This window comes from Erithacus rubecula (genome assembly GCF_903797595.1).
Source record: "Erithacus rubecula genome assembly, chromosome: 6".
Classification (NCBI taxonomy): domain Eukaryota; kingdom Metazoa; phylum Chordata; class Aves; order Passeriformes; family Muscicapidae; genus Erithacus; species Erithacus rubecula.
The window spans coordinates 36,600,036-36,625,017 of record NC_136688.1 but is presented as its reverse complement, the minus strand read 5'-3'; the positions used below and the strand labels follow the sequence as shown (position 1 = coordinate 36,625,017).

The 24,982-nt window shown below is 37.4% G+C and overlaps 1 protein-coding gene across 1 annotated transcript; it reads right to left on the bottom strand.

The window, feature by feature from the left end:
* Positions 1–1,916: 1,916 nt before the first annotated feature.
* Positions 1,917–22,117, bottom strand: BRMS1L (BRMS1 like transcriptional repressor). Its single transcript, XM_079310249.1, has 10 exons — positions 21,896–22,117; positions 17,779–17,869; positions 14,312–14,439; positions 11,512–11,591; positions 9,275–9,371; positions 8,826–8,909; positions 7,413–7,477; positions 5,909–5,948; positions 5,092–5,218; positions 1,917–3,457 (listed from the first exon to the last, which is right to left on the bottom strand). Exons 1-10 carry the CDS (start codon positions 22,029–22,031, stop codon positions 3,334–3,336), a joined length of 972 nt encoding a protein of 323 aa, XP_079166375.1. The 5' UTR covers positions 22,032–22,117; the 3' UTR covers positions 1,917–3,333.
* Between the last annotated feature and the right edge of the window lie 2,865 nt (positions 22,118–24,982).

The following is a 24,982-nucleotide window of genomic DNA, read 5'->3' as shown; positions in this document are numbered from 1 at the left end:
CATTCTGGAGGTAATACACTGGCTACCTGGACTTAATTCCAGCAGCAACTGTGCCTTTGCCTGGGAGTAGAATAGTAAAGAACTTCCTTAGGAATGATCATGTGCCTTCAGAATAGAGCTTACTTTGACATGTGAAAAAGGATGTGTAGACAGGGCTGTCACCTGTCAATCTCTTATCATAGATTGATAGAAAGGTTTGAGTTGAAAGGGACCTTTAAAGATCACCCAAGTTCCATCCCCTCTACCATGGGCAGAACACCTTCCACTAGACCAGGCTGCTCAAAGTATCAGATGAATCAAAACTCTGAAGATTTTAGCTATTTAAATGCAAAGTCTATTAGACACATGGTTTCTTTCTCCCTACCTTTCTCCTTTGTCCTCCAAAAAGAAATGGGGAAAATATAATAATAACAGTAACAATTGAAGAATTTATCCACAAGATAGGAAGCTGTATTAGCATGCCTCTTTTGATAAAAGTCTAGTTATAAAAAAATAAGAACAAAACAAAAAAAAAACCTCACACAGAACAAATTGAACCTATTGTTGGAAGACAGCATAGGTTTTCAAAATGAGTGAGAATTTAAGTACTTAATCATCTTTTACCACTTGATGGGAGTGGTAAGCTACTTTACACAGGCCTTGGCTTACAGAGTAAGATGTTCATGAACTATAAATAGCCCATTTTTATAGTTTAAAAACAAACACTACAATAAAGTGCCAAAATTCAAATGCATTTCGAACAGGTTTAAGACCTGCTTATTATGAAATACGTAAGCTAAACTCCACATGATACTTACACAGTAAGTATTGCCAGGTTAAATCAATTGCATTCCAACTAAATATATCAGATACTTTATTGCAGGAAAGATGAGCAGGTCAATTTGCTCTGTGTGTTTGGCAAAATATAGCTATTGATAGAGAATCCTTTTCTACACATGTACGGAAAGTTATTTTTGTCACTCAGTGCCTCGTGCTCTTCACTTACTTACCTTTCCACAGATTACAGAATTCTATTCAGCCCCTTACAGATCTAAATCCTATTTGTAGGTTAAAACAATGCTACAAAGCTTGAAAAGTTTTAATGCAGTGGTGCAAAAGATAAAAGAGATGGACAAGACACTAACAATGTCTCAACTTCAAAGGACTAAAATCTGTGGAAGACCCCTCTTATATTTTTATGTTGAATCAAGCAAAACATTAACTGTTCAAATATTAAAAAGATACAAAGCATGTACCAAATATGTTTCACAAGCATGAAACAATTAACCAGTTATAAACAAAGACCAACCTTACAGCTCTCCATTCACATATGCAGAAATGGTGACAGATCAAAAAGGAAAGCCACAGCTCAGTTTCCTGTACTTCTAGTAATGGAACAAGTAGGTCCCAGTTGTCTGATCACTAATCCATACTGCTATAATTATTACCTCTCATGCTGATATGAATTATGTTTATTCTGAAATATGAAACCACACTCACAAAGTGTCAGCCCAAACTGCAAGGCTTGCAGTTTTGCAAAGTTTTGCTTTGGAAATCAGATCAGAAAAAGCTGTAGCAATAATCAAGTCCAGCTAGAGAGATGCAAAATACAGAAGAGGTAAAAGGAAAGTGGTGAATCACAGTTTAGAGTACCCAGCGTGGCCTAAATAAAAATTATTTCAAGGATGTCAACACCTATGAGATTCTTAACAGTACTTATGTTTGATTTACAAATGTCAAAGAACAAAGCTTCCATAAAATATTTTGCAAAAGTTTGTGAAAAAAAAAATCCATACACTCAAAATCTCAAAAAATCCAAGTTTTTTTCTAAATGCTTTAGGCCCTCTGATTGTTCAAAGATATTTCCCTCTGCTAATTTGGTAGATCAACAATTCCAACAAGATTAGAAAAATCAAAGAGCAAAACAACATCAAAGATGCCCACTACCACAGATCATTTATTTATATACTAAGTTAAAAAATGCAAATATTTAATTACAAAAAGTTTATCAAACAACTGTATACATACAGTTCATATTGTTAAAAGCCAACATGTCAATTAATACTTTATGTACATTTGATTTATAATGTCATACAATTGTAGAAAAGCATCACTCAGCAGAAACTGATTTGGCATTTGGAAAGTACTTACCACCCTGCACTAGAAGAGAGGATTAATTCATATGTTACAATAAAAATATTTATTTGCTGTGATCATTTAAAGCAAATGGATGCTTTATTTTCTCCAAGAAGAATCATTATAAGTGGAGATTAAAGTGCACATAACCAATGTGTTAACAATTCTTCAACAATCCCATCTATCATTCTAGATGCTCGAAGCACATCACAGTAACATCAAGGATTTAGGACTTTTCTCTGTGGCTGAAGAGCAAGACTTATAAGACATTCAGCTTCCTAAGCTGCACACAATACCCCCAGTGTACAGTAAGATGAAATGGGGTACAGAAATTCTGAAAATAAGTATTTGATGAAAAAAACAGAGTAAATTCCTCCAGATATATGACTTCTGGGGAAATATTTTTCTTCCCTAACAAAAATTCATCATATTTCATACAACTGTGACCAAACATGCAGGCCATGCAACAGCATTTATGTAACCATCTCCCCAGTCATTCTTTGTGGGCTACAAATAACACAGGTTGGAGCAACACTGTCTACCTTATGCATAAATTTTGCTGGCAATCAAGTAAAAACATCACCAATGATTTGTCTGCTATAGAATAGGGTCCTACACTAGAAAAGTGCTCTTCAAAAACATAGTTCAAAATATTGGCTTTGTCTCATTACAAGCAGTATAGTAAACCTTACAAAATGTAACACAGTCGGTACTAGCAGAGCTGTTGAGGACAATAATTTAAATAAATCAGTACACTTTGGATAAAAGAATGCTTATGCATGTTACAATCTATTTCAAAGCAAGGGCTGAGCAGACTAAATTTACATCCACAAGAGAACCATGACACAGTCACTGAAAATAAAGTGAGTTTCTGGTAATTACGGTTAAAATTTTTTTTCACACCAACTGGTCACCAATGGAGAAAGAATTTTTTTTCATTTTACAAGTATGATAAAGTTTTGAAGCATTATACTTGAAGAGCATACTTCATATCTTAGGCACTGGACCCAATTCAGAGGCAAAATGTCTGTTAACAGGATTTACCCTCCTCAGGTTTCTGAAGGCCGTCCATATGAAGCTTACATACAGCACGACCAATACACATGAGATACTGCTGTAAATATATAAGGAATACAAAACACTATTAAATACAATGTTCACCCCATGGCACATCACACATGGCAATACCTCTCTTGTTTCATATCCGGTGAGCAATGGTCAGTTGTGGTTATGCTTTATTGAATATTTTCCTTTCTGCAGCTGAGAAATATACAGCTTAGACTTGCTTCCATCCGGTCTTTTAAACCAAACTTCATCATGGTTAATTGTTGTAATTATGGCACTACAGAAAATGAGGGAGGAAGGGTCAAGGGAAGAAAAACAAGAAGAATTTAGAAAACCTATAAGCTAAAAATAACCTCAAAACTGCAGCTGTATTTCCACACAGTAAATGAAAATATGCATTAGTTGTAAATGCTAGGCCAAAAGATACTGTCACCACTCTAAGGATAGTTTTAACAGAATTCCTTGGCAACTGCATGTGTCCTTAGTGAAGGTAGAGAATGTTTCAGCCATCTATTTTATTCTCTCACAGGAAAACCCTAACAGGTACAAATACTTTAATTGTTTAAAAGAATTCACACAGAGAAAACACAACAACAAACTACACATAGTAAAAACAAGAAAAGTCTTGAAATCACATTGAATATGAAGTAGTACCTGAAAAAAATTTGAACAACCTGAGGGCACTATTTAAAGCACAAAATGTATTCAACTCTTACTCATTACATGAAGACCACAAGAAATAAACTGAAAACTGATTTACTGTTTTACTGTTAAATGAGCCCTGCTTTTATGTTCTAGTGGTAACCTTTAACACAAATAGTGAACAAAACTCCCTCCCCATACCTCACAGAAAAAAATATCATTTCAAGTAGATTGATGGGAAAAACAGAAAGCACAAAACCAAAAATTAAAACAATTAATAGAACAAAGATCAATTGCATACTGAGTGTGACAACTCCCTCTAGCCTCAGAAGTTGTGAGAGTTTTGAAAGGCCAGGAAAGCTCCACTGCATGATTGCCCTGTTAAGCATCAGCTTTTTGGCTTTTGTCAGACACTGGATGCTAAGATCTTTACTTGGCCCAACAAAACTGCTGTGTTCTGCTAAATTAATCCAGAGGTTTTTAAATCTCAAACACAATCTGTAGTTTACTAAAATATCTTCCTGTTTCAGCCCTGAACAAACACCAAAATCACTGACATTTTTTCCTCTTCACCATACACAAGGAAGAAGAGAAACAGTCAGTTCTACATTAAACTACTGATATATGAAATTAATGTTGATTTTCCTGAGTACATGTGTACATTTAATCAACATTCGATTTAGACTTATTTGCCCCATTAGGTAAAAGGTAAGATACACATTTAATTTTAAATACACTCAGACTTTTAGAATTTACAAATATTACCCATACAGAAAATACATTTATAGATCTTAAACATTTAACCAAATTTGCACTCTAAGATTGTTCCAAGGTGGAACCTTTCTTAAGAGAAGAAAATACCATTAAAAAGTTCCTCTCTTCTTTTGGAGCACTAATCAACAGAAAATAAAGCTTATCTTCAACCACATAAAGTGTTTTTCCATAATTAAGTATTTTTGGGTGAGCCAACAGATCAAATTCTCAAACCAACAAACTCTCAAGATACTAGAAAAAAAAGTTACTCAAAGGCTATCAGAAACTGGAAACAGCTTAAATTGTTAGCGAGATCCTAACTTGACAACCCTTCAGTCAATTCTAACCTTTACTAGCCTCTCACAAGGTTGCACTCATCTTTGGTGTCATCCAAGGTGAACTAGTAAACGTCACTGAGCTGGCAGTATTTCCACATAGGCCTTACTCTTTAATGCCATCATCCCAGCTATTGCTTAATGTGAATGTACAGAGCTGCAAAAATTAAATAATCTTTACCTTGTAGGACATTCATCTTTCTTATCAATGCATATCGTCTGTCCTCGTCCATACCACTCACCATCATAATAGAGTCTTCCTTCTTCAGATCTAGCACTATGTAGATGTTTTTCTAATTTGACAGGTGCTAAATTAAATAATAAAAGTGATTTAATACTGACTTTACAGAAATCAGGTACTTAAATACACTTCTATCAAGTTATTTACACAGAATACACATTTTTTTCCAACAGTAGTCTGTCTCTTAATAATTGCATGAAAATTGGAAGCAACATACATTTTTATTTCCATTCAGATAATTGTTATATTTTCATTTTCAAATAGAAGCTATCACCTACATGCCTACTGTCCCTTTTCCTCACTTCCAAATATGTGACTTTACTGAGCAAGAACATGCTTCTCACTTCAGTGCCAAATATGACCACCACTCCTTCCCAACAGCTCTGCTTTTTCAGGGTTGTAGCTTGCAGTGAGCATCCTTTGAAATGCACCTGCAAGCTCCAGATGCTCTCAGTTTTCTGCTTTATCTTGTGCAAATGCTGACACAGCTTGCTGATATGAATTGCTGCAAACCACTGTTAGAAGCCTGAATTTTTGTTGATAATTTTCTAGAATTTGTGTCAACACAAACAACAGCAATCACGCTACAGGTATTATCACCTGAGAGAGGGGAAAGACAAAAGCCACATCTTCCAGCTACTTCATCCTATCCTCCATTTCTATACAAGTACTATAATGACTACAATCTGCCTGGATGCAGTTTGCATCACTGGACACAGCAAGTTCAGTCTTGTGGAACTAGACCATGTTCACTTACGTTCTGGCTTTACCCTGTGTGGTCCCAGCGTAGCCATTGCCTTGAAACACAAAAGAAAATTAAAGTTAGTTAGCAGGCAGATTCATTTTGTCTTGACTTCCATCTTTAGTTGTGGAGTAATATGCAGTGGTATTTGCTTTTATATGCAAGTATATACTTGCATTTACATACAAAAAATACAATGAGAATTCTAAAATAAAAATGTGTTCAATGGTGACTCGGTATCTAAATAAAAAAGCATTTTGAGAGTGAAAGAAACCACTTTCTTTATTAAATTTTGATTTAAACAACTCAAGCTTTTCTAAATTAAATCCTCAAAATTACTCTTAAGTAATTCTGTCATGGAAACACAAAATTACATTAACTTGGTCTGAAAAACAAAATGCTATATAAACAATCTAGTCTTTTAATTTATTTGTGAGTTTTATATAAGCTCGCAAATGTTATTTCATGCAAACTCCAGATCACACATAACCTTGGCGGGGGGGGGGGAAAGCACTCAAGAGTTTTTGGGGGTTCAATTGTTTTGTTTTAGGGAATTTTAAAAATTATTTCCAGAAAAGGCAAAGCCCTAGCTCCTGAGTTTGCTGCTATTGTTTAAAGTTACGTAAAAATACAGAAAAGAACACAAGGGAAAAATATTTTGTGTCTCTTCCTCTGATGCAATAGAAAGAGAAAACATAAAGGTCACATTTTTACTTCTTGTTTAGGAAATGGGTACAGGAAAAAAACAGGAGAGAAACTGACTCAGAGCCAACTCCCCACCAAGTTTTTGAATTCACCTAAGTGGTTTGCTATTCCACAAGCTGGGATGCACTAGGGTACTAGGGGAAGCTTTCTGACTGCAGGTGGAAGCCAAGGATAGCATTTCATTACAGCAAGATCCTTCAGCAGGCTTATGAAGATCTAACAAAGGCATTATGCAATTAAAAGCTGGATTTATTTTTTTCAAATACATCAAGTGACTAAACAAATTTCTCTTCCTGTAAACTATTATTCTCTTGTAATGTGAGAAAAACACAGCTCCTCATTTTTGTGGGGGAAAAAAAAAGTATAAGGAGAAGTCAAACCACAGAAATCTTCTTAAAACAAAAACCTTACTACATGAAAACATGTCATATGAGATTTTTAAAAAAAAAATCACATAAAGCACAATCCTATTGGACTATCCTATCATAGTTTCTACCCAATTAGCCTAAACTATGACAAAGCAGATCCACTTAACACAGGTTTTAGGCTTACTTTTTCATGGAAAATGATGGATTCCCTGTTTTAGAGATATTCTCTTGCACCCCTTTAACAGATTGCTCTGTATGATTTGGGTAGAATCAGAAGAAATAGCAATAACAGCTCAAAGTGAAAGGATTAACTGACTACTGAAGAAATACAAATCTATTTAGTATTTTGACCATGTAAGAAATACAGTTACATATTTTTAAGTAACAAATGGACTAGACATGAACCAAATTAAATCCAGACATTGCCATTCATCCTTTCATCTTACCTTCCTTATTGTTGTCCAGTCTTCAAGTATATCAAGGTCTTGTAACATATAAACTATATAAGGGCGTGGAAATGTTAAGGAAAACTCTTTTAAACAGAAATAATGAAAACAGTCTAATGTTTGTAGAAAGATATTAATAGCTCTGTTCTGCAGATCTTTCACAAAAACTGTACCAACACAAAGCAAAAGCTCAATGCAAACACATCCACCTTTGAATTATGCAAACTAGAAGTACACTTTAAGAATTATTAAAAGAGGTTATAATAGTATGTAGATATTCAGGCTACTGGAGCTCAACGTAAGGATAAGATAAACAGCTGAGATACAACCATTCCATTCCTAACAGTTCAAAAATCACTTTATTTGCAATAATTCAAATTACAATTAAAATGAATTGCAATTTCAATTTACCACTGCAAAACACCTACATTAACACCAGCTTAAATAAAATAATTATTTTTACAGCATTCTACATCATATCTTCATTAGAAAAGTATGGTCAGCACCACACATCTAAATATAATATAGGCAAAAAATAGGAGGTGAAAAGACAAAGCCCCCTTCCTTACACTATCAACTGCAAAGTAAAAAACATCTATCAGAACAATAAATGAGCTTTGAAACAAAACTCCATATATTACAGCTATTCTACTACAGTAGCCTTCACTTTATTTTTGTCCCCATTTCATCTATGAAAAATACGTTTAACAAGAGGTGCTATGGATGTATCATAACAAAAGTGTCCTATATGGAGAGCAAGCTTAAACTTAAAATTCCATTTGAAATTTAAAAAATCTTAAACCACTTTAAAATTTGTTTTTCTCTAAAGAGCAAAAAGTTACAAATCAAAAGCTGTAAAATTTCTAGGCATTTGCTTTGCACAGATCTGACAAGTATACAACTATTTCTAAACTACAATCTAAAATAAAAATTAATTTACTTCACAAAAGATTCACTACTGAAAGGATTTCTAGCATTATAAACTGCCTGAAATTGCTGAGATTTTATACCTAATACTATATTAGCATTTTTGGTTTAGAATATACTCTAAAATAGCAAGGTCACTCATAATTCACAAAATCCAATGCTATTTCTATGGTTAATTGATAAAGTTCAAGTGGCCTAACTTCATTCTGCTTTTCTCTTGTAACTCCACTTTTCTTTAAGAGTTATAAAAATCAACTTTAAGAAACATTTTCTACATAAAAACTAGTAGCTAGGTAAGAGAATCTTAATTTCAATTTTCATGATGGGATGGATGAGTCAATATGGTTTCTCTAATCTGAATTAAAATGTCTGCCATGCAAAAATCAGTCTTGATAATGAATTATCACTTCAACTTGATATTAATAACAATTAGCTATAAAACTGCAAACATTACTAGAAAGAACAACGATTTCAGTAAAAGGATATCTGATACAACAACAGGTTTCTTCTTATCTGGGCTAAATGGATCCTTTCTTTTCTTCCTGGACTGGAGCTCATCATTCCATAATTCTGAAAAGATATTAAAAAAACATGCTATGAATCAGAAACATTTTCCTGTTTAGCTCCTTTTATAGCAGAAAACATTGTCCAAAAATGAAAAACAATATTTTCTCGTGAGATTCTGTTTCTAATCAGAATAAAGGTGTTACAAGATTATGTAAGCATAGATTAATACTCCCAAAAGATACAAGGGATGACAACTATTAAACCAAAGCTGAAGTTTAAATTCAACCCCCTGCTAAAAGTCTACAGCTGAATAGCATTCTAAAAGATAACTTAAAACTCATCAGAAATACTATGTGTACATTTTACTAATCAATAGCCATCAGAATACTAATACAAATAAAAACACCCCAAACTGAATTTCCATCTACCTGAGGTAATGTCAATGCTGTGTCTGTCTTCCTCAAGTCTTCTAATCTTCTCTTCTAGTTCACTTTGTACAGTATCATACAAGAGAAGCTTCTCACTCTAGAAAAGCAAGATTACAGATTTTTACATTACTGAGTTAAATAATCTAAATATTGACAATTAAAGGCATCAGTGGAAGAAACATAAGAATAGCTTTTTCAGAAGCCACAAAGCATATGACATCTCCCTCTATTCCCTTTCTTAGCATGAATGAGATCCTAGCTCCTTAAAGGCAGCACATTAACTTAGCACAAGTGAAAATATAATTACATATTTATCAACTAATGGTACCAAGAGTAACTAAGAGCATGCAGCTAGCTCTTCAGAATATTTCTTTGCATTTCAACACAAACATAGTAACAATTCTATAATCAGCTTTTCTGACTTTATAGAGACTTGTATTGGATGGTGAATTCTGAACATCTCACAGCAGAACAAGGGACAAAGACCACCTTAAGGTTTAATACACAGCCAAAGCAAATAATTCAATCATGGATAAGAGACCTTGCAAGTCTTACAGGCTTCTGTCCAGCCTCAGGAATATTCACAGGAGCAAAGACAGCCAGTAATGAGCCATCCTTTATAATACCTAATTCTTTCCCAAGGCATCAAGAAAATGGAAAGCTCTTCAGAAGTACACATGCATATTCTTGCTTTTTTGGTATAGTAGGAACCAGGAATTCAGGAACATGGTAAACCAGAAGAAAACAACTTTAAGCAACTGTAAGGGGGCTGAGGAGTACTATGATGAGATCCTCAGGATCTAAGCTATGTACAGCATTGGAAATACATGTACATGAGTATTTGTACTACACTATCCAGTATTTAGACACACAAACAGCAATCTTTATGTTCAAGGAAAGAAATATATTTTTCTTGTAACTGCTTTTGAAATGATAGCTCTATCAGTAGCTGCCTAATGCATTTCAAAAATACTTCTTTGGCTTTGTTATTAAAATGCAAGGCGTTTTTAGCTAACATGTCAGATACTTTAGTTACCTTCTTGGTAATCTTTCTAAAAAAAAAGGTAAAAAATAATGTGGGAATCCATTAATAAGAACTTGATAACAAAAATAAGAAGCCTTAGATATAAATATATATATGCTAAGCCAAACTAATAAAAAGCTCTTCAACATCTTCATTAACAACTCAGACACAGACTCGAAGGAATACTAAGTCTGCCAACAAGACTAAATTTGGCAGGGCTGCTGACTCCCTCAAGGGCAGAGGGGGCCTGCAGAGAGACTTTGACAAATTAGAAGCTGGGCAATTGCTAACCAAATGAAGAAGTGCTGGATTCTGCATCTAGGACAGGGTAATCCTGGATGTAAAGACAGACTGGGCAATCAGAGGTTGGAGGGCAGCACCACAGAAAGGGACCTGGGGCTTCTGGTTGACAGAAAGCTGAGTAAGAGCCAGCAGTGCCCTGGCAGCCAGGAGGGCCAGCCCTGTCCTGGGGTGCATCAGGCACAGCATGGCCAGACAGGCAAGGGAAGGGATTGTCCTGCTCTGCTCTGAGCTGGGGCAGCCTCACCTCAAGTGCTGGGGGCAGTTTGGGATGCCATAATATAAGAAAGCTTCTAATATACCAAAGAGCATCCAGAGGAGGGCCAGGAGTATGGTGCAGGCCCTGGAGGAGAAGCCATATGAGGAGCAGCTGAGGTTACTTGGTCTGTTCAGCCCAGCAGAGACTGAGGGAAGACCTCATCTTGGTCTTCAATATCCTCACCCAGGGAAGCAAAAGGGCAGGTACCAATATCTTTACTCTCATGATCAGGATAGGATTTGAGGAAAAGGCATGAAGCTGAGTCAGGGGAAGTTTAGGTTGGATACCAGGAAAAGGTTCTTTACCCAGAGTGGTAGAGCACTAGAACAGGCTCCCCAGTAAAATGGTCCCAGCCTGCCTGAGCTCAAGAAGTGCTGGGACAGTATTCCCAGGCATATAGTTTGATTCTTGGGTGTCCTGCACAGGGCCAGGAATACAACTAGATGATCTTGATGAGCCCTTCTAAGTCAGCATATTCTATGATTTTAATTTTTAGATGCTTTGAATAACCTTTTGCATGGGCTTAAATATTATACAGCAATTGCATTCAAAAAGCAAATAACTGCAATAATAAAAACATGCACTGAACTGAAAAGCATGACAGAAAGTAAAGTTAGATGAGATTAGCTATCAATGTGAAACAGCTGGCACAACCTCACAGTGCTGCCGAGAGGCTTGAATTTCACATTCATATTTGTTCTTCACAGATTCCAGACAAAGCTCTCTATAGATACCTGTAATCAGACAAATTACAGCAATATTACTGTCTTTATCAAATATCTGACTCTGGAAATCTATTTTAAGACTGCCTGCAAGTCCCAACACATGCACACAGTGCAAAATACAGATATATTACATTAGGCACTTAGAGTGGCTGACTGCTTTAAAGAAAAATAAGAACAAGTAAATCCTTAATTCTGAAGATCTGAGTAAAACTAAATGCTATTTTAACTCCTTCTCCTGTCAGTCAATACATTATGTCAGTGGTCACATTAACTTTAGAAAATAAGTTTATTTCATATTTTGGTCAAACTATCCTGAATATTATCGGTTTTCAAACTTAAGTACTGAATGACCTCTTCTAGATTCTAATTGAAGTTTAAAATACAGCTTTGGGGTTTTTAAAAAGCTAGAAAACTGATTGAAAGAAAAAGGTCTTACAAATTAATACTTTGAATAAGACTTACTTTATAATGCATGACCTTAATAAATGACATTATTAACAAGACTGTTCCATTCTTAAAAACAATCACCTTGTGGTAAAGGGTACGGCTTCTAAGTATTTGGAGCATTTTTAGACATTTCTGGAAATGTGTCCACTAGGCAGCTGAAAAAAACCTGAGAGATACCTGAAATGTAATTTCTGATTTGAACTCTATGTTAGACACATTACTTGATCCCACTGAGAGACAAATGGTCAATAAAGCTATCACAACATCAGTGGATGCCAACATTGCTAATGGGCTGCTTCAAGGCATCGTTTCAAGCATCAATGGAATTTGATTTAATATATTCAATGCATTCAACAGAAAACATTTCTATTGCTTCAGATTAGAAACCTGAGGAGTTAAGTTTGCACACACAATGGTGATGGCTTGCAACTGAAGAACTTTCAAAACCAACTTCCTTATAATTCAACTTACTATAAATGAACACAGTACTAGAGAAACAAAACTACTAGCAGCAATCCCTCTGAAAAACAAACCACAAAGTATTGCATCAATCATCTTTCCACAGTGAAGCTATTTTAGAATTCAAAATGTTCTTTTCTTACATTTCTATGTTATGCTGGCTTTTATTTTCTTAATATTTATGGTTGACTGGCATATTTAGGTCACTGTTTATTTGCCTGAAAGTGAAAAATATAGGCATGAACTGGTCTAGAAGAAACAGTTGTTTTTCTGACTAGCTGTAATAGTTAAGATCCACATTTTATGTGAATAGTGCCTTAGAGAGCTGAGGAACACAAGTTTCTTTTCTAACACAGATGTAATTATATCCAAAGTTTAGCTAAAAATAGTTTAACTTGGGGGTTTTTTCCTCCTCTTTCTTAGGTAACAGTAGATCCTTATAGGTTACCTGCTGGAACTCAAGTCCTGGTAGTACCCACTTCTGTCAAGGCTCTCAAACACTAAGAGCAAATAAGCCAGTTCTACAGTCTCTTACTTTCTCCAGAATAATGTTATCAAGGTCATTCAGCTGGGGACAAATGGGAAAAACCTCCTATTTTCTATATTCCACTTCAAGGAAACTGCTGTTTTTAAGCTGGGCTTTTTTTGCATTGAAACATGTCTCTTCAAGGGTGCTGAAGACCAATCAGGAGAATGTGTAATATGCTGCATATCCCATACCCACCCATATGAAAGCACTGATGGATAGCCACAGTTAGAACTGAAAATTAAAAGCCTGGATTAAGGCTGCTTTTATATCAAGCCTTTTGCAAGTTCAGCTGAGATCCTCCTGCAAAGCCCAAGTGGACTACTTAGGACCAGTCACATGAAGTTGGGCTTAGAACTTAAAACCCAGAAATGCTGGGTCAGCAGCTGAGAAAAAACATTACAGATAAGATCTGGAGGGAGAGAAATGCAATGGATCAAAAGATTTCAAATTCTCAAAGTCAGAAGTACCAATGAAGACCTACTGGGCAGTACTGAAACAGCACTTGTACTATGACAAGTATAAGGTGGATTGCTGTTTTTCAGTCAGCCTTCAACATGTTTCTGCTAAATTTCATAGAAAATACACTGGTATAGCTTCTCTGACTACAGAGATCACAGATGTCTGTCTTTTGGCTCTCTGGCAGCTTGTGTTAGGTAACACTTAGCTGAATCCTCCTAATGGAATCAAGCTGTAAAATGAACAAATTTACAATAGGGAAGTATAGAACTTTGTCTTCCTATAATATTACCATTTCACATGATTATATGGTTGCATACAAGTAGATAAATGTTCTTGCCTTCTTCTATGAGCACAAAAACCTGTATAAACATTAGTTTTAATAACTAAAATTCAGCTTAGAGAAAAATACCAAGGTCAAAGGATTTTTCCTTTTTCCAGAGCAGAAGGATAGGATCAGATAACACATAACATAGCACCCACATATCTCCTCAAAAGTGACTATTGTGTAGACTTGATCCCAAACCTTCTGACTAAAAAGATGATTAGCTTTTACTCAGTAAAAGCTTATTGTTCTTACTACACAAAGACAGGCAACTATCAAGTGAAACATTAAAAAGAGTACTATTTTTAGCATGATGTTATTAGGTAACTTATGCAAAGAGATAAGCAACATATTCATTTTGACTTAAAAACTACTTCATATTTAAAATTATGCTACAGTGTTTCTACCTTTAAAACACATTCCTTCAACAATTCTAAAGAAAACAAAAGATTGACCTTAAAATGCATAGCAAGTTTATACTTTGAAACAGCAATACCCATTTTACATGCCTACCTGCCACCTTGGTTCGGATTTGCATATTTTCTTGTAAAGCTGCCAATGGTTCTAAATATTCAGGTGCTTTTCCAGCTATGACTTCTTGTAGCTTTGCATCCACTTGGCTTAATCTTTCTTTGTAAAGTCTTAAAATAATAGAAATAAAATCACATATTTTATTTAAAATAAAAAACAAGTTAGAAGAAATATTTTTAAAATACTATTTGTTATCCCTTTGTTAATGCTATGGAACAAAAAGAGGATTTGATAGCATTTGAATTTTCCAATATGTATTTTCTTTTTGAACAACACTGTCCATTAAGCCTTTCTGAAAAGCAAATGCAAACAATCAGAAGTGCAGAAAGGACAAAATTAAATGCATCTCCATGTCTAAGGAAGTAGAAAAATATTGTACATCTGTTAATAACAGGACATGAATCAATATGGAAGTGGAGATGGAAAGGTACTACAGTACATAAAGACAAACTGGGTTATGTCATTAGAGAGAAAGATACACAGTTTGTGGACAGAAATAATCAGTCACATTTGTGTTCACATATCTGCTCTCACACTACCATAAACCAAGGAAAAAGAGATGCAGGTGCTTAATGAAGCAACCCTCAGTTCACCTCCTGTGAAATCTACATGTTGCATACTGTTATAAATATAATGAGATAATTTCTGATGTGTTACATTCCTGCCAAAAGGAAGTGTAATTAAAATATTTTTATTTTACCTGGAATTCAGTCATTCCATAAAAGCTGATATTTTCTGGCAGACAATAACTAAATGTGCTTGCACTTTGAAGAATTTAATGTAGTATCAATTACAAACATTTCAATCTCAAGGAAGCTCCACTTCCTTGTAACTGTTAGTGTTCCACGTTAGAATCATCAATGTAACTAACCTTTCCTGTTCTCATTTTTCACCTTGCACTCCACAGTTAAAAGGTGTAAAATTAAAGCAAACATGTACAAACTCTCTAAGTGTTATGACCACACCAGTTGTTATTTGTTTACACACACATAACAGATGTCCTTGGGACAAGAATGCTACCTTTTATTTATTTAAAATGCACAGGTTAAGTAATTAATTAGACAAAATAAAGTTCATGTATACTGATATATCAACACCTCTTTGAGAAATAACTGCCTGTTCACCTTGCTACCAGCATCTGCCCTGCAGTCAGCTAACACAGCCTGCAGCTGAACAAACCCCAGTTTGCTGGGCTTAACCTTTGATGAGCATGCTCTGCACATGGTGATTAACACAGAGCTACAGGAGAATTATTTAGCCAGACCATGAGCCTGGGTGCACAGTGCACCTGACTGGGTCAGCCACTAACATCTGATCACACAGTATTAAGTACCAGCTACATAAAAGCAAGCAGTTATGGACTGGGTGGTGTCAGCACTTGGTAACATGCAGCAGTTGAAGGACTACAACTATTTATCCAGTACTTTCAAATAATGATTTATCTAAAATGAATAAATGCTACCAAATCACTGTAAATGCTACTTATCTCATAACACCCAAATTCAGTTTCCCTGAAATGGATGAGGAGGCAGACCCAACCACTATACCATCTCTGCTGTTAGTTGTGACAAAAATCCCCTTGTTTATGCATCTTTTTCTACTTTCCCGATGTCATCATCTCCCTGTTCACAGCTGCTTCTTCCTATAATCCCTCTTTCATCATGCTCCATTTCTGGTATTCCCACCATCACTGTTCTTCCAGCACACACAAATCCCTCTATCTCTCAACCAATGTGTTTCTACAATGCCTTCCTCCATATAGCACAGCCTTACCACTTTCTCAAACCATTTATAAACCCTAATCCCCCAAAAGGGGATTCCTTTCTCTCAAGACCACTCTCTTTCATGTTCACTCCTTAAAGATCTGTTTCCACAAATTGTTTTCAGCCATCCAGGCTGTTAAACAGATGGAAGAGCAATGCTGAACTGAAAAGCTGACAGTTTTCCAAAAGCCAAACCAATCAGTACTAACAGGCTCTAGTATTCATCAGCTGGCTGCATTTCCCATATTTTTACATGAGCACCCCAAAGAACAGCATGACATACTTCTCTTCTCTAGACACTGCAGCAAGGAATTTCTTGTTGGGCAATTCTTTCCAGACCCTACTACTTCCACACCTCACAGTGTCCTCTTATGCAAAGCAAGTTATATGTCTCAGTTCTGTAGCAGAAAGAATTATCTCACAATATAAATATGCATCTGAACCATAATAACAACTAAGTTTTCAATTAAAGCATATGCCCAAGAACAGACTAGGTCTTCTCAAAGTTTCATTTACCAAGTACCTTATTAAGCTAATTGCCAAAATGCCAGCAATTTAAACTTGAGTAGATACATCTAACTTGTCTGTGCATATATGAAAACAAATTTAACTTCACATACAGTGCTGGAGCTTGTCCAAAGGACAGTGAAGCTGGTGAAGGGTCAGGAGCTCAAGTCCTGTAAGCAGCAGCTGAGGGAGCTGGGATTGGTTAGCCTAGGGAAAAGGAGGCTCAAGGGAGATCTTACTGCTCTCTACAACTATTTGAAAGAAGTTTGTAGCAAGGTGAGGTCTGTTCTACCTGGTAACAAGAGGCAGGACTAGAGGAAATTGTTGCACCAGGAGAGGCTTAGATTGGATATTAGAAGAAATTTCTTCACTTGAAAGAGTGTTCAAGCATTGGAACATGCTGAGCAAGGAAATGGTGGAATCCCTGAAAGTATTAAAAAATATGGGTAGATGGGGTGCTTAGAGACATGGTTTTGTAGTGGACCTGTCAGATCCACTGTTAGGTAAATGGTTGGACTTCATGATTTTAGAGGTCTTTTCCAACCTTAATGATTCTATGATACAAATGACAGGCTGTAATACAAATGACAATGACTCTTGAATAACTGTGGCTATTAAGTTTATCTCTTCTTTTAAGCAGGATTTTACTAGCTACTTATGTAGGTATTATGGCAGACTAAGAGATAACAGTATTTTCATTTTATCTTGTACTGGTACCTGGTTTGCAGTAATCACAAGAAATTTTAATTGATACCAACTATAAAAACTGCTGCTGTAAGAAATACCCCAACGAATTTCTGACTTAGCAAAGACAATGCACTTAAGTCTGTCCCACATATATAGAAGTATGAGAATGATATTGAATAAGCAATTAAACAAAATATCAAATTTCCCTAAAATCCCAGTTCCTTGGTTCTGCCAGGGAGTTTGATGCAACAGACCCAGAGTAGCCCCTCACAGGAACAACATTTCAAAACCATCCTTACAACAAAACAAAAAATACATAAATACACAGAAGCATTCTAGAACAACTGCCTGCAAGTAATTTCAGAATTGCCAGTCCTTACTCTTCTCCAAAAGTTGCATCCACACTTATAAAAGACAACAAACAACAGCTGCACACAATATTTTCATAGAATGGATTCTCAAATGAAGGACTTGAAACATCAAAATACTTACTGATCTTTAAGGTCTGTAAATTGCTTTTCAAGATTGGACATTTCATCTAAACATTCCATTCTTCTTCTCTCACAGTCCTCATCATCCATTTCTAAGAATAAAAAAAAAAATTAACAATTTAATACATAACCAAATAAATGGGATATTTTGTTTCTAGTGAATGCCCAAAGGTGCCTGAATTATAGCCATGAACAGTTTCTCTCTTATATTATTATTGTCATAAAGCAGAATATGAGAAATCACTTGGCATATAAGTTGCAAAGTAAGAAACCTAGATCTAATTCTATAAAAATCTCCATAAACAGCAATTCTTCCTCTTAAGAGGAAACAACAGCACTGTCAGACCTCAAGAGGGTAATTTCAGGGCTGAAATAGATATAGAAGAAGAAGATATGTAAGTATGAATGAAACAGAGAAACTAAACAATGTGTATCACACCAAATGAAAAAAGGATTTAAGGCATGTTCAAAAGTCAGATAAGTGAAACTGCTTTATAACAGCAGTATCTGTAGGAATTAGCCCTCTACAGTTAGACTGCAGCTGACCATTATCAACCAGGAGCAGGCATGCAGAGGGGATGGCCATGCACTCAGGAACCATGACTGAACAAATGCAAACAGGCCAGGTGCTTGAGAGAAGGCACTGCCCAAAGGAGCCCTGACTTGTGGAAGCAGCTACTCTGGCAAGAAAAACCCTACCTCCTCACAGAGAGGCAAAGTAGGATCCTGGACCCAGCAGGGATCACTCTTAGGTTATAAACAACTCTGAGCTTTTTCCCTCTTCCTCACTAACATTTTTCCAACAAACGTGTTTAACTGCTTTATGCTGTCTCCTACACCAACTATACAGAATGCAGCATGCAAGTCTTCATTCTTACTGCTCTGCAAAACAGTGTGGCAATTTGTAAAGCTGATGAGGTGAAAGGAGTAGCTTCAGGACCACTAGCTAACTTGGAAGAATCTGATTAAATCAGATTTTCTACTCAGACCTCTCTGCACTTAAGTTCGTCCTGAAATCATCACAAGCTTTTAAGACTAAAAACTATACTAACCTTCTCTGCCTGGACATGAAAACCAGCAGTCAGCACAGCAATACCCATCAGTATTACAATGGCAACTATGAGTTCAAATTAAAGACCTAATGCAGTCTGTCAGACTACTGTTGGTACAATCAAAAAGAACAGTGCACAAAGTTTTAAAACACAATATAACCTGGAGTATTTGAAAGCATAGCAAGAAAATTTGAAGAACTTAAAAAAAAAAAACAAATGGGGAGGGTGGGAGAAGAGCATACCAACCTGTTGAGAGATATTATTTATATTAAAATACTGTTCTCAAAAATAAGGCAAAACCATAACCCCCAGAATTAGGCTGAAAATCATATTAAAGAACAAAGTTTTATTTGATTGTTTGACACAATATCCAAGCCAATAAAATCGATCTAGCAACTTATAATTTGGCCAGATTTAAGGAATGTGACAATCACATTATTCAGAGTTGTCTAAAGCATTTCAGTACTACAAAAATAAAGCTTCTTTAAAATATGAGGGCACCTCCCAGTGTAACCAAACAGGAACGAGCACTGGAATACCCACAGTTTTTTCCCCTTTATTCTCAAACAATTTTCAAATGCATTCTGCTATGCTTTTAATTCTAAGTATGTTTTAGTAAGGAGTTCACTCATAAGATTTCCTTAAAGTAACATTTTATTGTTTGTCTATGTTTAGGGAGTACAAAGCAAAGAAAACCAGAACTGTAATCCTGGCTGAGGATCAGAGCACACCCAATGTTGGAAGGGAAAGGGACTGCATCTTACATTTTAAACTTGTGTTGCAAGGAAATTTTGCTATTTACTGGTATCTGAGGGTATAGCTGACTTCTTTGTAGATTAAGAAATAACACATAGCTCTCTCCAATTGCTCTCAGTTACAGATACTTTCAAAAGTCTTTGACTTTCTGCCTAGAAGTCTTCATTCTGCCTATTATCCATACTAAATGTCAATTCACATGCCAAGTTGCTCTTCAATTGGTCCATCTTTATTCTTCCAATAAGATTCATAAAATTAGTAAGATTTTCATATTTCAGAGTCCTGAAATATCTTTAATTCCCCACTCATGAAATTTCTTCCTCATTCTTTCCTTAAACAACATACAGACTATGGAATATGCATTGCTGAAAAAGTAAAAAGTTGTAAGATCAAATCTCATGTCTTTCCAATTGAAAATTTACATTCCAGGAGGTGAAAGATTGCTCATTTCATATTAAAACAGTTGCTGATAGGCCCATCCTTTCTCAAAATTTCAGATTTATCATACAGTTTCATACTGCAAAAAAGTATTCACAGTACTTGTAAACACTTTCAAAATCACAGTTGTTTTTCCCTACTATACTCAAGCAGTCCAACATAGTAATTAGGGCAACCCGGTTTAAAGATAAAAAAATCCACACAGCACTTAAAATGTAACAGCACCTAAATTAGCTTTTTTTAATAAGCTGTGACCTATATAAAATGCTTCAAAAATGGCCAAATTCTCCTCTGGGATAATGAGTATAACTTGTGGCTTTTCCAATTAAGCCCTAAGAAACTATTCTATATCCCAGTCAATAAAACACCTGTACTAAGTAGCTAACATTTAAATGAACAGTATAGAAAGAGTGCCAGCTCTCAAGGATGAGTCATGCTTCCTCTAACAACACCTTTGTATTCTCAGGCATTTACTGGAGACAGGAAAAAAAAAAGAAGGCTGAATGTTAGTAAAGCAAATTACAAATATAACAAAAAAAACCCATTACATTTCAATTGAGACTTATTTTTTGAGGTGCTAATCACTTTAAGTCTGTAGAAACAATATGCTTCCAAGGAGTATGTTCATATTGGTGAAAACACTGAGATGAGCATGTAATTTTCTGCAATCATCACACTTTAAGTACTCCCTTAAAAGCATTTCCCTGTGGAATGCAACAAAATTATCTGCAGAGCTTCTTGCATTGTTTTAAAGAAACACAAACAGACTACATTCTCTTAAAACACACTTACTCCTTCCTAATCCCAGACTCTCAGGATGGTGTGATTTTTGGGGTGTCCTGTACAGAGCCAGGAGTTGGTCTCAGCGATCCTTCTGGGTCCCTCCCAACTCAGCATATTCGACAGTTTTATTTTGGTGATATAGGGATTTCAGCAGTAAACCACTTCAGCTGCCAGAACCACATGTCAGGTCTAGGACTGATCCTGGTCTACACCGACATCAGGACTTTTCTCAGATTATTAACCCTGTCCAAATTCCTTTCCATCCACTGTCTTGCATCTCATCACAGTCAAATAAGGCACTACACACTCCTATCGGTTATCACCTGGAAATGTTCTAAGATCAAAGACATAAAGTAGTAATCACAAGGAAACTTTGAACAGACAATAATGATCTTCTTAATAACATAATGTAAATTAAACATAGAAAAAAATTATCCTTTTAAAGTTAGATTTCAGCTACTAATGTAATTCAAAATCTATAGTCCAGAGGGAAACTATGGAAAAAAGAAGGGACCTTCAACCGAGCGGAGGCCGAAGTGATTTGCAAAAGAGGCCAGTGATAGGTATTGACAGGGCTTCCAATATCCCCTCAAAGACAGGTATTAAAACATCGAGTAGAAATTAATGATCTTGCATGGAAGTATGTACTTATATGTACGTACACACGTGTTCATCCATGCACACGTATGTATATATATGCCATGGAGCCTGAGCGAGGCGTCCCTCGGCCAGGTGGCACCGCAGCCCAGCGGGGCACAGCCCACGGCAGTTCCCGGCGCGGAGCGGCGCGGCCCAGGCCGCCATGGCCGGTGCCAGCCCGCTCCGGAGCCAGCGGCGCGGGCTCAGCGGGGCTCCCTGCCGTGCGCCCCGCCCCGCTCCGCTCCCGCGCCGGGCCGGCAGCCCCAGGAGCAGCCGCTGAGCCGAAGCGGAGGCTGGGCCGGGGCGGAGTCACGGTGGGGAGGGGAAGGGGGGACAAACGCGGACACCAGAGCGGGGCGGAACCGGGGTGTCCCCGGGGCAGCACCGAGCGCTGACGGAGCCGCCGCGGCGCCCTCTACAGCAGCGCTGCCTTCCGGGCAGCTGCGGTACCTGAGCTGTCCCCCTCCTCGGAGACGGACGAGCTCTCGGTCTCCTCCTCCTCAGAGCTGCTGCCCTCGTTCTCTCCGTAGTCCACCTCCATCTCATCGTGATTATTCTCTTTCTTCTCCCGGGAATGGACCGGCATCGTCCCCGCCGCTGCTGTGGAGCCCCGAGCCCGCCCTTCCCGCCGCTGCTCCGCCGCTGCCACCGGCCGCTCCGCCCCGCCCGCTGCCTGCGCGCCCGCCCATTGGCCGAGTCCCGCCGCCGTCTGGCGTCACCACGCGCGCGGCGCTCTGGGAATTGTGGTCCGCCCTGAGAGGAGGGGGCCGGCGGAGCGCTGTGAGGGGCTGAGTGCGTAGCGGCGGCTTTTCGTGCCCCTGTCCCGTCCCGGGACACTCACAGGTCTGCTCGGTGCCGAGAGAGGCTTCATCGCGGCCGGGTAGAGCTCGGAGTGCTTTGTACCCGCCCGGTTCTCCCGCAGGAGGCCGAGCGAGGCTGTGGCCCTAACCGGCGGGGGGTCCATGGCGGCCGTTCCCCGCCCGAGCAGCGGGGGGACCAGGCGGGGCCTCACGTGTGCCCCCACCACCCGCCGAGCTCCTGCCGAGGAGTTTTGCATCCTGCCAAGGCGTCCCTTATGGCTCGGATCTCAGAGGAGAGGGGTCCTTGCGGTGCTTTAAAGAGAAGTTCTTTAGTGTGAGGGTGGTGAGGAACTGGAACTGGTTGCCCAGAGAAGCTGTGGATGCCTCATCCCTGGAAGTGTTCCACGCCAGGTTGGATGGGGCTCTGAGCATCCTGGACTACTGGAAGGTGTCTGCCCATGGCAGGCGATTTGGAACAAGATGATCTTAAGGTCCCTTCCAACTCAAACCATTTTATGATTCTGTGAATAGTGGCCTCCCCAGCAGAACTTGCTTCTTCTCCAGTGTCACTTGCTGTCCTGTACCCAGTGTGATATGCTTTAAACGAAACCAGACTTAACTAAAATTGTCATCTGTCCACTGAGAGCAGATGTGAGAAGTGAGTAAAGAGATAATACTGCAATCTGCACAGGGCTGGGATAATTTTTTTGGATTTGAGTATCAGTACTTTCTGTTCATTAACATGCAAAAGATGTACTGAATAGAAGTGGCACTTTCTGGAAAAACCTGTCCACACTATCCACCTGTCCACTTACCTTCTTCCTTTCAGGAAAGGGAAAGAAATCTTGTGATTTTAATAAGGATTATTTGGGCAAGCTTCAGTGCATTTCCCTGCAATTCTTATAATCACATTCACTTTTAGTGTTTTCACTTGGTTCTGGAATTTTCCCTTTTTTTTTTTTTTTTTGGGGGGGGGGGGGTTTGTTGTTTGTTTGTTTGTTTGTTTGTTTTTAGCATTTCATTTCCTTAGCATCTCCTCTACACTCTTTTTATTTTATTTTATTTTTTAAATTTTATTCCTTTATTTCAATATTTTATTTGGAGTAATTTTAGCAAGTTTTCATCCTTTTCACTGCCCCTCACTTCATCCTGGTCGTTTGGTTCTAGTCACTCTATTTCCAAATTTTCTGGGGTTTTTTCAATCGCATTTTAATTTTTCCTTTCAGGAAAAAATTAAAATCCTGACATCAGGGAAGAAAGGTAAACAAAGAATGAGGAGAAGATAGTCAGGAAATGAAAGGCTAAAAAAAAAAAAAACACTAAAAGCAAAAGAATGACAGGTGCAGGGAAATGGACCTAAGCTTGCCCAAATAATCCTCAATGAAATCACAAGATTTCATTCCCTTTCCTGAAAGATTTCACTGCCTTTCCCTTGGACTAGCGAGATAAAAAGACTAGAAATCAAAGGTTCTGGACTAGAAAAAACAAAACAAAACAAAGCAAAAAAACTACTGGAAATTGTTGCAGTAAAATGAATAGCAGGAAAACAGGAAACCTTTGGCTTGATTGTATTTTCCTATTCAGACAGTTGGAACTAGGTCTAAAGGAGCTAAAAATAAACCCCAGAAGGAAATCAAAGTTCCCATGCCCTGATGGAAATCAGCAACCATGATCAGGAAGGACTTTAGCCAGAAACTTTTTTAAATAACATACAATTCTACATGCTTCTATTCTGTTTATAGCCAGGAGAGGGGGAGATTACCCAGCTAAAGCAATATAAACATCTTCTACGTGGAGAAAAAAAATGTACTGGTTGAAGTTAACTTGACTGTCTGAATGTAGTTTTGGAAAATGTAAGAGCAAAGGGCACTTTTGGGCACTACATATGGGCACAGGGCTAATAGCAGCCTATAGTTTATTTCCAGACTATAAAGCCAATTTTTCAGATCACCTATGAACCCTTAACATAGAAATTGGCAACACCTATCTTAATCAGCTCTCCAGAAGCAAATGCTAGAAGGAGTGGGGAAAGATTAAATTCTATCTGGCCTGTAAAAGGAATTGCAAAAATTTTTGTTTAATGTGTGTATACATATACCTATGAATCCAGCCAACCATGAGAGAACCAGTCTCTGAATAACCATTTCATCAATATAAGTCAATGCAAGTGTTAGGTCCTAAAAAGGTGTGATTGCTTTTTTTTCTGGATCATGACTTATGCCTATTAAGAAGGTGATTGTCATCATCCTCATCTGCTCAGTTCTGCATTTAATGGGGAGTTGGGGATTAACAGCTGATAGGTTTTTTGTGCTATTTTCCAACAATTAGAAAGAGACCATTAACAGGGACAGTTGGCAACCATGTAAAAATTCAAAACTGGAAATTCTGTTGAAAACTGGTATTGAAAAGATTTGGATGCAATAACAATCATTATAAATAAAATGCTGGCTAGAACAGATGATGATATTGCCTTTCCCAATTTGGGATGCCTTAAGAAAAAGCTAGGAAGAAAAGCTGTAATTTTATACCTAATTTTTAAATGGAGGCAGTGAGTGGAAACATGCATCATTGTAGATTCTGGAAAGCAGTTACTAAGTTTCTGATTATAAGCCTGATTGCCGGCTTTTGTTGTAGTGAGTAGTTGCATAGTAACTATTTCTGACAGGAGAAAGATTGCACAAGGAGAAACCAGACAGACATGTATGTGTAATGTGAATCATTAGGACACATGTATAGA

Bases quoted from the DNA above. Each gene is read 5' to 3' on its own strand.
- BRMS1L (XM_079310249.1), bottom strand. From the start codon at position 22,031: ATGCCGGTCCATTCCCGGGAGAAGAAAGAGAATAATCACGATGAGATG. The intron at 8,910-9,274 runs GTAGATGGAAAT...ATATCTTTTCAG, and splicing joins CAGCATTGACATTACCTCAG to AATTATGGAATGATGAGCTC. The intron at 7,478-8,825 runs ATATCCTTTTAC...TAACATTTCCAC, and splicing joins GAAACCTGTTGTTGTATCAG to GCCCTTATATAGTTTATATG.